Source organism: Papio anubis, chromosome 9 (genome assembly GCF_008728515.1).
Source record: "Papio anubis isolate 15944 chromosome 9, Panubis1.0, whole genome shotgun sequence".
In the NCBI taxonomy this organism is placed as follows: Eukaryota; Metazoa; Chordata; class Mammalia; order Primates; family Cercopithecidae; genus Papio; species Papio anubis.
The window spans coordinates 47426972-47439638 of NC_044984.1; the positions used below are offsets into that span (position 1 = coordinate 47426972).

General features: G+C 47.3%; 1 protein-coding gene across 1 annotated transcript; it reads right to left on the reverse strand.

Moving 5' to 3' along the window:
• Positions 1 to 1149: 1149 nt before the first annotated feature.
• Positions 1150 to 11435, reverse strand: KRT1 (keratin 1). Its single transcript, XM_003906429.5, has 9 exons — positions 6146 to 11435; positions 4927 to 5141; positions 4548 to 4608; positions 4033 to 4128; positions 3699 to 3863; positions 3442 to 3567; positions 2669 to 2889; positions 2104 to 2138; positions 1150 to 2011 (listed from the first exon to the last, which is right to left on the reverse strand). The coding sequence occupies exons 1-9, from the start codon at positions 6749 to 6751 to the stop codon at positions 1608 to 1610; spliced, it is 1929 nt and encodes a 642-aa protein (XP_003906478.2). The 5' UTR covers positions 6752 to 11435; the 3' UTR covers positions 1150 to 1607.
• Between the last annotated feature and the right edge of the window lie 1232 nt (positions 11436 to 12667).

A 12667-nucleotide genomic window follows, 5' to 3' on the forward strand; every position in this document is an offset into this window, starting at 1 on the left:
TTCCCGGTCAGGACATAGAAAGACAGCAGGGGACACTGAGGTCCCTACAGAAGGGATAACTGAGAAGGAAGAATAGAGCTCACCTGAGTTGTGTTCGCATAATACATGTGTGATCTATTCTCTCCTTATTCCATTAGCCCTGTGGGACTCTGGAGCTAAGAAGGCTTTTCCTAATTGGAGGCTAAGGAAATTGATCTTCAGAGAAGTTGACTGCTTTTTTCATGTCATAGAATCATTACAAAATTGATGGTAACTTGTTTCTTTGAGCAAGCATCTACTGAGCTGTATGGAGTCCAACAAGCAATGTTACACCATCATCATCATCATCATCATCATCACTATTATCATTGAAACTGGCACTTATTGAGTGCTTACTATGTGCTCAGCTATGTGTATTCATCTTATTCAATCCTCACACTATTCCCACAAGGAAGGCATTATCATCCCCAATTTAGAGATACTAAAACTGAGGTGCGGAGATGTCTGTAACTTGCACTGTATTACAGAACTAGTAAATGGTGACGGTAAGATTCAAACCCAAGCATATCTGAGTTCAACTGTCCATGCTTCTGGCCACTATGCTATCCTCTTGTACTACTTTACAAGTATGAGATATGTGTCAACAAGGGAACTTCTTAGATTAGGCAGAGCTTTGGATGATGGCACAAAAAGAGAAGGGAAATGGAAAATCCAACGCTCTATTACCACTCGTAGTTCTTGAACTCCCCAAGCCAAAGTCTGTATTCTGGCTGCAGTAACTGCTGACCCTATATTACTCATGCCCCTCCTTACTGGCTGTTCCACTTGAAGAATTACTTTTTCGTGCCATACTCTCCCTTCTTCTCAATGCCACACGTCTCCCTCCCAACCTGCTTGCTCACTGCCCTTTTCAAGAAAGCCTTCTCAAATGAATAAAATCTGACACCCAGTCTCCCCATTTCTCCATGACGTCCCCACCATCTGGGAAAGTGCTTGCTCTCTCTCTGTGATTCCAATCTGGTGAAATGTTGCCTGGTTGACCTCTGCATTTTTCTCATATTTGTGTGCATGACTCTCTCATATGCCATGTGGCTCTAGTATCTTCTTTTACCTCACAAAACACCCATCCAGATTAGAGAGTGCCATAAACAAGGGAGATTGAGACACATGGAGAATTTCAAATGCGGTTTATTGCAGCAAAACAAGGAAATGGGGAGTTTAAGACCTCTCCACAAAAGAAAAACAACTTGCTAACACCTTATGTACAAAACCAAAACAGCACAGAGATAAGATGCTAAGGAGCTGTCCACACCCTGGATCTTACTGGTCCTACTCTGGCTGGCTTAAGAAGGTGCTTTGAAATGTCACGTGGGTGGTGGTCACTGCTGAACTGTTTCTCAGGGAAAGCACAAAGCAGGGTCATAGCCAGGGGACTGAGACTGCCACTGATCTGAAAACTTCATTGGGAGACAGCAGAAAAGAAAGAGCTGGGGGAATAGGATGAGCTAGTGTAACTAACCATAGCTCTTTTCTCCAGTAAGGCTGGGACAAATTGACCTTGGTCTTGCCAAGCATATTTGTTAGTGATGCTGGGGAGAACTAGAGCTAACGAAACAGAGGGTATCTCTTTATCTGGTTACTCCGGAGTAAGTGGTAGAAACAAACTTTACGCTGGAACTGCCACCAGAGGACTTGACACCCCCAGAGCTGGATCCCCGGCCGCCTATGGAGCCTCCGGAGCTCCCGCCGCCAGAGCCCCGGCCGCCCGAGCTGCCGCCGCCGCCTCCTCCAGAGCCGCCTCTGTAGCCCCCACTGCTGCTTCCGGAGCCATAGCTGCCATGGCCGCCGCCGCCGCCTCCGGAGCCGTAGCTGCCACCTCCGGAGCCATAGCTGCCACGGCCGCCGCCGCCGCCACCTCCAGAACCATAGCTGCCACCTCCGGAGCCATAGCTGCCACCTCCAGAGCCGTAGCCCCCGCCGCCACCTCCTCGGCCGCCACCTCCACTGATGGTGGTGTGGCTTGTGCTCACAGCTGCAAGAAGAAGCTCAGTTATTTTCAACTTCAACTCCCTTTCCAACCCAACAAAGCTTGCACATGCCCCTAAGAAATCCGCTTGGACTTACACACGCTCACGTTCGGGGCACATTCTCCAGACATCCTGTAGGAGAAAAGAAGAAAATTCCTTAGGACACTCCAGCTTCACAAACCCCTTCCCCATTCCCCCCGCTCCGCCACCTTGAAGACTCTAGCCGTCTGGGGCTGCTCCAGTGCACCTGATCTGAAACTTAACCCAGTCCCCTCAGGCCTCCCAAACCTGTCATTTTTCTCAGCAAGAGCCAAACAGGGACAAATTCTCATATAAATGAGACAAGAGCCTTGCAGCCAATGAAGGCCCCCTCTAAAGGTGCTGACTTTAGGCCAGCTGCCATCTGAGGCAGCCCAGATATAGAATAATTTGCTCCACCTCGAAGCTCTTTCTAGATATGTTACAGCCCTAGAAGAAAAAAATAAACAGCTTGGAACTCCAGCTCCCAAAGTAAAACTAGGTCTTTCCTCCTGCTCCGTGTACTTTTCATTTCCCCATACCCAGGACAAGCTGCAATCAGATGGTTGCGTCTTCAACAACAGTCAGCTTGCAAGGAAGGAAGACCATGAGAAGAGGTTCGACTCCCAGCGTCCCTTCCTCACCTGCTTTCCTCTCCCTCCAGGAGGGTCCTGTAGGTGGCAATCTCCAGATCCAGGGCCAGCTTGGTGTTCATCAGCTCCTGGTAGTCACGCAGCAGGCGGGCCAGGTCTTCCTTGGCCTGCTGCAGGGCATCCTCCAGGTCGTTCAGCTTGTTCTTGGCATCCTTGAGGGCACTCTCGCCACGCTGCTCTGCATCACTGATGGACTGCTGCAAGTTGGCGATCTGAAAAAGAATGTGACATCCTCTCATAATATGCATTCCCCCCGTGGCCTCCTCATCCCAGGTCTCCCCACTCCAGTGAGGCCAATAATGAGTCCAACAGAACCACTTGGCCTTAAGTCATATCACATGGGATAACGCATCACCATGTTGACTTCCTTAAAAGACCTTAGGGGTAACTCAACAGCCTCTCTTGGCCCTGAATAAGGCTCCTACAATCCTTACAGACTTGACATTCTTCTAAACACCTACTCTAAAACCTCCTGGCTGTACTTCCTCTCACTCCCCAACTCTTAAGTCCACTTTGGGTCATAGGCTAGATCACTCACATTGACCATCCCATCTTTCTCTATTAGGCCATTCTCACAGATTTCCTTTAAGAGAACACAGCATGATGGCTGCATTCTGGAAACTAGTATAGTCACAAAAGGAACCAGGGATAATAACGTAGCCTCGGTATGAATTGCAAGATTCAAAACTAGGAAAGCACTCACCGTTTACCTGAGGGTTACCCCCATTCCATGCAGCTGAGTGCTAGAAGGAGGAAGCACATACCTGCTTCTTGACATTGTCGATTTCAGATCTAAGTCTCTGGATCACACGATTCAGCTCGGAAATTTCTATCTTTGAATTTTTCACACTATCCCCATGTCTGCCAGCAGTGATCTGCAGCTCTTCATACTAAAGATGGTAGATAGCATTTGTTAAATGTGGGCAGAACTCAGCATGACGCAGACACACATACATGAGATAACACAGGATAGCAAGACAAGCCATTTCAGGGAAACTGGCTAGGCCTTCAGCGCACTCACCTTGCTCTGGTACAAGGACTCGGCCTCAGCTTTGCTCTTCTGGGCAATCTCCTCATACTGGGCCTTGACCTCAGCAATGATGCTGTCCAGGTCGAGACTGCGGTTGTTGTCCATAGAGAGGATGACATTAGTTTCACTGATTTGAGTCTGCATCTGAGACAACTCCTGCAAGACATAATAGGTTAGTGACTCTTACAACACTGAAACAAAAAACAACTTAGACAGAGAAAGCAGTCAGAAGATAAAAGATAAATATCTATTCTTCTGAATCATGGTGGAGTCAGACTTAAAAACTCTCCATTTAGAAAAACTTGGTTGAAACTGGAAGACTTACTGCTTGGTAGAGTGCTGTAAGGAAATCAATTTCCTGCTGCAAGTTGTCAAGTTTGGCCTGAAGGTCCACCTTGGTCATATAAGCACTATCCACATCCTAGAGGAACAAAGGGCATCATGAAGGCACATTCTCTTCAGGGCAGCTCCCTCTCATTACCTGTAAGGGGATTCTCCAAGCAAAAAAGGAGCTTTGGGTCTACTCCACTCCTTTTTACCCCAGGTAGATCACAGTTCCCTGACTGCCCCACCCCCAGATAGCACCACCATCAAGGGAGTATGCTTGGCTTGCTGAGAACCTGCCTCTCTACCTACTATGTAAGGTGCTGAGAAATACGGAGAAGCCAAGTGTCTGGATCAGTCCAGGCCCATGATGATGTGAAAATACAGCCCCACTCCAGATACTCCTCAGGTCTACTCCCTGGCTCTCCATATCATGGCTGCTTTCTGCTTAGTAATTGGAGACTCTCTTCCATTATTTATTTCAAATGTGAGTTCCATTGTACAGAATTTGCTCACCTTCTTGATGGTCACAAATTCATTCTCTGCATTTGTCCGCTTGTTGATTTCATCCTCATACCTGCAGGAAAGCAGAAATAATTAGGAGATTCAGAGGGGGTAAGACCTGAAGTCCAGTATTCTAGACTAAAGGTGGCATTGCCTATCACTGCCTTTCTATTATGAACCTAGGACATATTGGCCACTCCTTTCTACTGAGCAATAAAACCACTAAACTATTTCCATCTCCTGAGAAAATGAAGATTTCTGAAAATGCCAAATTGATGTGCCTCTAACCTAAGAAAAGACATAGCTACATACTGCTTCATGATCTTAGCTTATCACTTTCTGGAACTCTTTTGGAGCAAGAATTAAGAACAGCCCAGACAGGGTCCCTTACTTGTTCCGGTAATCCTCCACCATGTCCTGCATGTTCTTCAGTTCTGAATCCAACCGAGATTGATCGCTCTTCAGTTGGTCCACTCTCCTTCTGAGATTGTTGATGAATGACTCAAAGTAGGGCTCTAAATTATGGGTTCTAGTGGAGGTATCTACCTGCTGCAGCAGCTCCCATTTTGTTTGCAGTACCTGGTTCTGCTGCTCCAGGAACCTCACCTAAAAACACAAGACCCCATTACTCCTGATACAGAAAAGGGGTCCCATAGCCATGGAGGCCTGTGCCTCATTTGGAAAAGAACTTCAGTTCCTATCTTCTGACCATGACAGATAAATAGGAAGAAGATGATCAAGTTAGCATTATCTGCATAACAAAACCCAACTTGTTAATTCAGAGAGGGCTTGGAAGGGAGTAACTAAACAAATACCAATAGCAAAGTACATACAGAATTATTGCAATTATGTTTCGAAATAGGTGCATGGTATTTAAGAGATTTGCCTTCCAAAATTTTATGAGGTATATTACCATAAAAATTGGCTTACATCCCCAGGACACACACACATTTCAAAAGCATATCAGGAAAATTCAAAATTGGATTTGAAATTTGTTGTGGATAAGCTTGGATTGGCACTATTAATGATTAAGCAAAAACTTAAAAAATGGTTTATCTGGGTTTTTTTAGAACTGATTTTTGGAGATATTAGTGTAAAAAAGCTGTAGCCTCATCCAGTACCAATGTAAAATTATTACAAGGCAGAGCTCCCCTCTGACAGCAAAAGATGTTTGGCACTGACTTACTACATATTTTCTGCTACAATAATACTCTATACTATGTTCACACTCAGCTCCCTTTCTATGGTTAGGAAGACCTTTCCAGGGTTCTCACTTGCACCCTGGAAAGTTCAGTTAGCCCCATTTCTATTATCTTCATTCAACAGATATGAGTCTCAATTCAGCTCAAGAGCTGAATAAAAAACACTTAAATGTTAATGTCACACTGATCCATCTTTAGGTAGACCACAGAACCCTTTGTCCAAGAGAGAGACATTAGCACCATTCACAAGCATGCTTCTAACATATCTCCCAGGAGACCATTCCACAAAACATCCTTTTAACCATGTAAACATGGAAACTTGAGGTTCAAACCTACATGTATTTTGACTGCACCAGTCCCAAGTGGACCAACAACAGCCCTACCAGTGCACTGAGCAGAGAAACTCACCTTGTCAATGAAGGAGGCAAATTGGTTGTTGAGTGACTTGATTTGCTCCCTTTCTCGAGACTTCACTTTTTGGATCTCAGGGTCAATCTCCACATTGAGGGGCTGAAGAAGGCTCTGGTTGATAGTGACTTCTTGTATGCCACCAGGGGGGAAGACAGGCCCATAACCACCCCCATATCCACCACCCCCAAAGCCACCTCCACCAAAACCACCACCACCACTGCCAAAACCACCAAAGCCACCACCCCCAATGCCACCACCACCAAAGCCACCACCACCAAAACCACCACCACCAAAGCCACCACCACCAAAGCCACCACGACCATAACCACCGCCAAAGCCACTACGTCCACCTCCTCTAGCCACACTTATGGAGATGCTTTTACTGCCACCAAGGTTAACAAGACTCCGACTTCCAAATCCACCACCAGCACCAAAGCTACCACCACCACCACCACCACAGCTTGAAAATCTCCCACCACCTCCTCCACTGCGGCGTGTGGAGCTGCTGGTGGTCCTGCGCTGGTAGTTGACTATCCCAGCAGAGCCGGAGCTGAAGCCCCCTCCACTTCGGTACCCAGACCTGGAACTAAACTGCCGACTCATGTTGACTTAGAGAAAAGTAGGAGCAAGGTAGAGTAAGGGAAGGAGCTAAACACTCCTCTACCCCAAGCATAGACACTTCCCCTTATATACAGGGAAGCAATTGGGCTTGGTCCTCCAGAGTCAGCGGAGATGCAGTGCCTCTCAAGGGTTTGGCTTGCCTGCAGCCATACAAGATTTTTACGAGCCTCAACAATACGATAAACACTACACACCTAGCTCCCAGGATGGGCTCTCAAAATTGCTGTGCATGCAAGATTGGTTCATGTGGTAATTATTTTATCACACAAGATCTTCCTTCAAGCGTTTGTGGCTTTGGGAAAACAGGACCCCACATCTGATACCTGGTGTTTCTTGGTAGGATTTCATAACCCCCATCACAAAGGTATGAAAGTTTCCATTCTCACCTTGCCCTTGTGAGCTACCAAGCACACTGTCTTACCATGCACAGCAGGTGCAATTCCCTGTGCTTGGATCTCAGAAGGAGCTCTCTGGCCCACTTCTAAGATCTGCCTTCCAAACTCCAGAGCTCACTCAGTTACACCCTGACAAAGAGTAAGGGCTTTAATAACTAAAAAATTTAAAGATCTTTTATAAATATAAAGATCTTTATAAATATACCACGTTGATTAATTAAAGGAAGAGAAGCTGTCATTGAACAAGATGGATGAGTGGGTGGTCTGGAAGAACCAGAAGGGAGAGACAATTTTTTGTCTCTGTTTCTCAGTTGTTACTTTTCTTGTTCCTTTTCTTCAAAGATGGAGCAGGAGACAGACACCAGCAACAGAAAACAGGTGGCAATGGATAGCATGCAAACACCCATGAGTGAAAAAGCCCACAGAGCAGTGAGATGAGTAGACAGAAGCTCTAGGACATTTTGTAAAGCACAGGGGTAGAGGTGAGGCTTGACGGGTGATTTAAGCCTCACACTGGACTGTAAAGAGGGAGAAATAAATGCAGATTTGGAAAGGAGGACAATGAGAGGTATCTGGAGAGCCTGATCTGAGAAGTTTAAATTGTTTCTGGAGGTAATAATAATGATAATGATAACACCTAACAGTATCAAAAACTGACCATGTACCAGGCACTGTTCTACGTAGCACATATGTATTAACTTGCTTAATTTTCACAACTTTGAGATAGATGGTATTTTTCTCCCCATTTGTAGAATGAGAAAACTGAGACAGGGGGTTGAACAACCTGACCAAGTCTACACAGTTGGTAAGTGGGGTGGCTGGGATTTGAAGCAAGGATACCTAGCTATCGTGTGTAAGATCCTAAACAGCATGTTGTACGACAGCACAGCAGCCGAATTCAAGTCATTCTGCCTGCTGTGTGTAAAGCCAGACAGCACAGGAAGTACCCCACCACAGAGAGTTCTGAGGGCAGAAGGCCTGTTTTATCACTCTGAATCCTTGGCTCCTCGCACATTGGAAAATGTTTCTTCAATTCATTCTGAGAAGGGGATTTTGGTGGTGCAGAGTTTAGTGAGGAGATTTTACTTCCACCCAAGTGCAAGAGCCCCCAGCATGCATTGCAATGGACCAGGAAACCTCAGGGGCCTTCCTGGGGAGCAGCACTTGATCAATGTCAGTGGATAATAGTGGCACTGAGATCTGGACAGACCAGAACCCCACGCAGACTTTCATTTGAAGACTTCTTAGAAGCCTGGCATGGTCTCCAGGCCTGCACATAAACACAGAATTGAAGACTCAAAGGGAAGAAACCAGCTCTAACTTCAGCTGGCTCCAAGCAATTCTGTAAGTGGCAAACCATAGATGTACATGGGAAGTCTCCACTATGGTGTGCAAGATCTATGGGAGAAAGAGAGTCTGTGAAGATCATCTGATCCCATTGCTCTGTGACTCTGAATCGGGCTGGCTGTGTTTGTCCTCTCCATTGCACTCTTCACATTGAGCCTTGTCCCTCTTCTCCTCCCACAGTTTTTGCCTTATACCCTCCTCCAAGAAAGTGCCCCTCACCACTCCCCTGCTACCCCGCTCCCTCGCCATCTCCATGGCATTGCTATCTGGGACTCTGTCCTAGCACTAAAATCCTTCGGCTGCTAAACCAACCATCTCTTTAGGGAATGAGTAATTCAGGTCTTGTTAGGAACAATGGAGACTGGGACAGTCTTGACATGGTAATGACTGTTGCCTAATCATTTTCTGACAGGCAATCAAAATTATTTTAGTTCAGCATACTCCCTCATGAGACATATTGTTCTGCACCATCGATTCCTTCTAGCATTTTGGAGGGGTGTGAGTATGTGTGTGTACACATGTTTGTGTGCATGTGTGTGCCAGCCAAAAACAGATCCTGGCAGTGATCCACACTCCCATCTTTGAACTAAGAAACTGACACACAGAAAAATCAAAGGTTTGGATGGTCAGGGAATTGGTAGACAACTTAGCTGCAAAACGTACTCCAGGTGCTCCTGTGAGAAGGGAGAAATGCAGGACTAGAAGGAATAAGTGCCGTAAACCTCACCATAGCTTACATTTGCACAGCTCACCCCACCAAACACATACACAAAGAGCATCCCACAAGAGCCCTGAGAACTGGGCAGTCTAGCTGTTCTCAACCCATTTCATGAAACAGAAAACTGATGCTCAGAGACTAAGTGGCTTCCTCTAGACACTCCAGCTAGGAAAAGACACATCTGGGACCAGAACCTGGGTTTTCTGATTTCAATTCAAGTGATATTCCTCCTAAACTGGGAAGAGGCTCAAAGACAGGCAAGTGGAACTGGGCCCTGTAAACGAGTACACAGAGAATTACAGAATGCTCCCATCCATGGAGCCGCAAACGTCACACCGTCTAACCTGCCTCACAGAGAAGTGAGAGCACAGGCCCAAAAAAGTAAAAAAAAAAAGTCTAAGTCATAAGTCAATTCCTGAGACTCTTCCCATCGCTGAATCAAACTCCTATTCTTTTTCCACTGCCCATTTTCAAGGCAGCCCAACAGAGCTGGAGCTGCAGTGCTGCCAGACCAGGCCCGTCATCTCCTGTGATGTCCCCAGGATCAGCGTGGGTGTGTGGGATATGAAAAACCACATGCAGGAAAGGTGCGAGCCACACACTCTCTCCTGGCTTACTTATGTACTGTGCATTTATGAAATAAAGATAAAATGAGAGAGAAGGAGACACTAACATCTACAGGCAGCAACTATGTTGTTAGGAACCACATTGCATTTAAATACCACACAAAGTCTGTGTGGTGGGAGCTCTTAGCCCCATTTTAAAGAAAAGGCATCTTAGGTTTACAGAGGTTGAAATATGTGCCCAAGGTCATCCAGCAGGTAACTGACAAGCCACGCTTGCCTCACTCCAGAGTCCAAGCCCACTGCATCGCATGAGCTCCTTCTGTCATCGGCCTGCTCACACCACCCGCACCTCCTACATCTTGCCCTGCTCACCCACTCCCCCAGCCTCACGCCTTGACCACTTCACTCTCATGCTTTGCCCAGACTGTTCAATCCTCTTCTTCCCTTTCCATCCCTGTTCCTCTCTGTCTTCTAAGCCCAGTTCTACTCTTCTCTTCTCTGAAAGGTCTTCTGATTGCCTCAGCAACTTGCCACAAAACCCTACCCTTAGTCAAGCTCTGGGCCACCAAAGATCTCAATTCCTGAACATTTGGTCCTGAATCTGTTTTTGGTCCATCAGGCCTTGCAGGTAAATGCCATCTCCTACAGGAAGTTTTCCTCAATCCACATCAGGCAAGTGCTCTGTTGGTCTCTTTTTCCAAGCTCGGCTGCTGCCAGACTCAGTACATATTGATGCGTTGCTTGGCTCATTTTCATGCATGTGCTGTGTCTTTCCTGGCCCTTCAATCGCTCTGTAAGCCTTTTGAAAGCAAGACTGAGTCCCCTGTGTCTTTTGATGCCCTCCCAGCATCCCACATGTCCCCTTATACTTGAGAGTTACCCCAGCGGTGCTGGATTACAGAGCACCAAAACACCCCCACCCAAGGACTCACACACACAACCCAGAACTGATCATTGAGATGAGGCTGCCAGGGGCTCGCTGTGGGGCATAGGCAGGAGCAGGTGTGGTGATGTTTTGAGAGCTTTTTGTGGGATGGGACCAAGAAAAGAGTGAAGAGAGACATGCAATGACAAGCCACCCAGCCCTGAGGGACTCCACCAGGGACATGGGACAGGGAAATCCCAGGGGAGTGGGGAAAGCTGAGGCCTGGGTGGAGTGCAGAGAAATCACAGACAATGGGGAGGTAGGGTGAGATGTTGAAAGCAGCCAGGCAGCAGAGGAGGGGCCAAGGCTTCTTATGTAGGAGGGAGAGGTGCAGACAGAGGGGCAGCCCTATTTAGGACAGACGGCAAAGAAGGAGGTCCCCAGGAGTCACTCACTAGCAAGGCTGGAGCAGAGCAGAAGCCAGGAAGGAGGAAAACAAAGATGAGCGTGGAGTAGAGAGGCGGTGGGGCCCATCTTACTCTGTGCCATGGAGGCCGCCAGGCCTGGGCTCTGCTCCGCTCCTGATTCTGCACTTCTCTAGGCAGGTCACTGACCATTTCTGAGCCTAAGTTTCCTTCCTCTGTAAAAAGGGGGCTCTTTGTACCTTCCAGGGAAACTGAAGCATAGTAGAGGATAGATAAAGAAAAAAGGAGCCGGGCATGGTGGCTCACGCCTGTTATCCCAGCACTTTGGGAGGCTGAGGTGGGCAGATCACGAGGCCAGGAGATCGAGACCATCCTGGCTAACATGGTGAAACCCAGTCTCTACTAAAAATACAAAAAAATTAGCCCAGTGTGGTTCCAGGCGCCTGTAGTCCCAGCTACTCTGGAGGCCGAGGCAGGAGAACGGCGTGAATCCAGGAGGCAGAGCTTGCAGTGAGCCAAGATCATGCCACTGCACTCCGGCCTGGGCAACAGAGAGAGACTCCATCTCAAAAAAGGAAAAAAGGAAAGATTTTTCCCTCACTCTTGCATTTGAGAGAACCCAGAAGCTGATATAATAATCAGACAAAAAAAAAACAAAACAAAACAAAAAAAAACTTTAGAACAAGCCCCTGCTTTACTGGAAACAGTGAAAAGGCTGGAACAGGACATTTAAGCTCTTGACATGGGCCCATTTCCTCATCTTGTGAGAGAAAGCCTTAAGGAGTCCACGGACCTGCCCTAGGAAAGCTAGGGGCCATCACGTGGAAGAAGGGATGCTGGGTGCACCCGGAGGGAGCTGGGGCCAGATGTGAGGAGCCTTTGCCCTCGCTGCAGAGTGATTGCTCTGCAGGGGGGGCACAAACACTGAGGGCTGAGCATACAGGGGCAGGCGTGGAGGCCAGAATGCACACTTAGAGCCCCTTGGAAACCCTTCCAGGCTTGGGATTGGGCCACTCGGATCTGGTCCTCCATGCTAGAAAACCTCCCAGTACCCCAAATTCCTAGCCAGCCCTGCAACACAGCATTGATCAACCTGAAGACATCCATTTCCCAGACTGATCGGAAAGCTGATACAACCAGGGAAACCTTGAAGAGGGACCTTCAAGTTCAGGGTAATGCCCAGTAATTTGTTGGACTTGTTTCCCTGGGACCAATTAATGAGCAAATGGCTCATTAATTTGAAGATGCATCCTGGGCCAAAGGGCTGGGTAATTGGAAAGAGATGACATTCTCAAGAGACTCTTCCTTAGACCAGGAACTTTCCCAGCACAGAAACGCACACCTTGTCCAAGGTCAGATGGAGTTAGAATTTTACTGAGTCAATGATTGCTCCTCCAGTTCACCACGTCCTCAGATCAAAATCTCTGTGGATGAGAAGCTGGTGGAATTAAATTTATATTTCCAGAGTGCCCCACCCTGCCACCCTGCCTCTCAGAGCGAAGAGTAGCTGGCGGCCTTTCCCTGGGACTCTCACCAACCCAGGTGCTTGCTCCCTCCTGCCAGCCTCTTGGTTTGATTGATG

Excerpts from the sequence above, each read along its gene's own strand:
- KRT1 (XM_003906429.5), bottom strand. The coding sequence starts at position 6,751 with ATGAGTCGGCAGTTTAGTTCCAGGTCTGGGTACCGAAGTGGAGGGGGC. Across the intron at positions 2,890-3,441 it reads TCGACAATGTCAAGAAGCAG|ATCGCCAACTTGCAGCAGTC; the intron begins GTATGTGCTTCC and ends ATTCTTTTTCAG. Across the intron at positions 2,139-2,668 it reads CTGGAGGGAGAGGAAAGCAG|GATGTCTGGAGAATGTGCCC; the intron begins GTGAGGAAGGGA and ends TTTCTCCTACAG.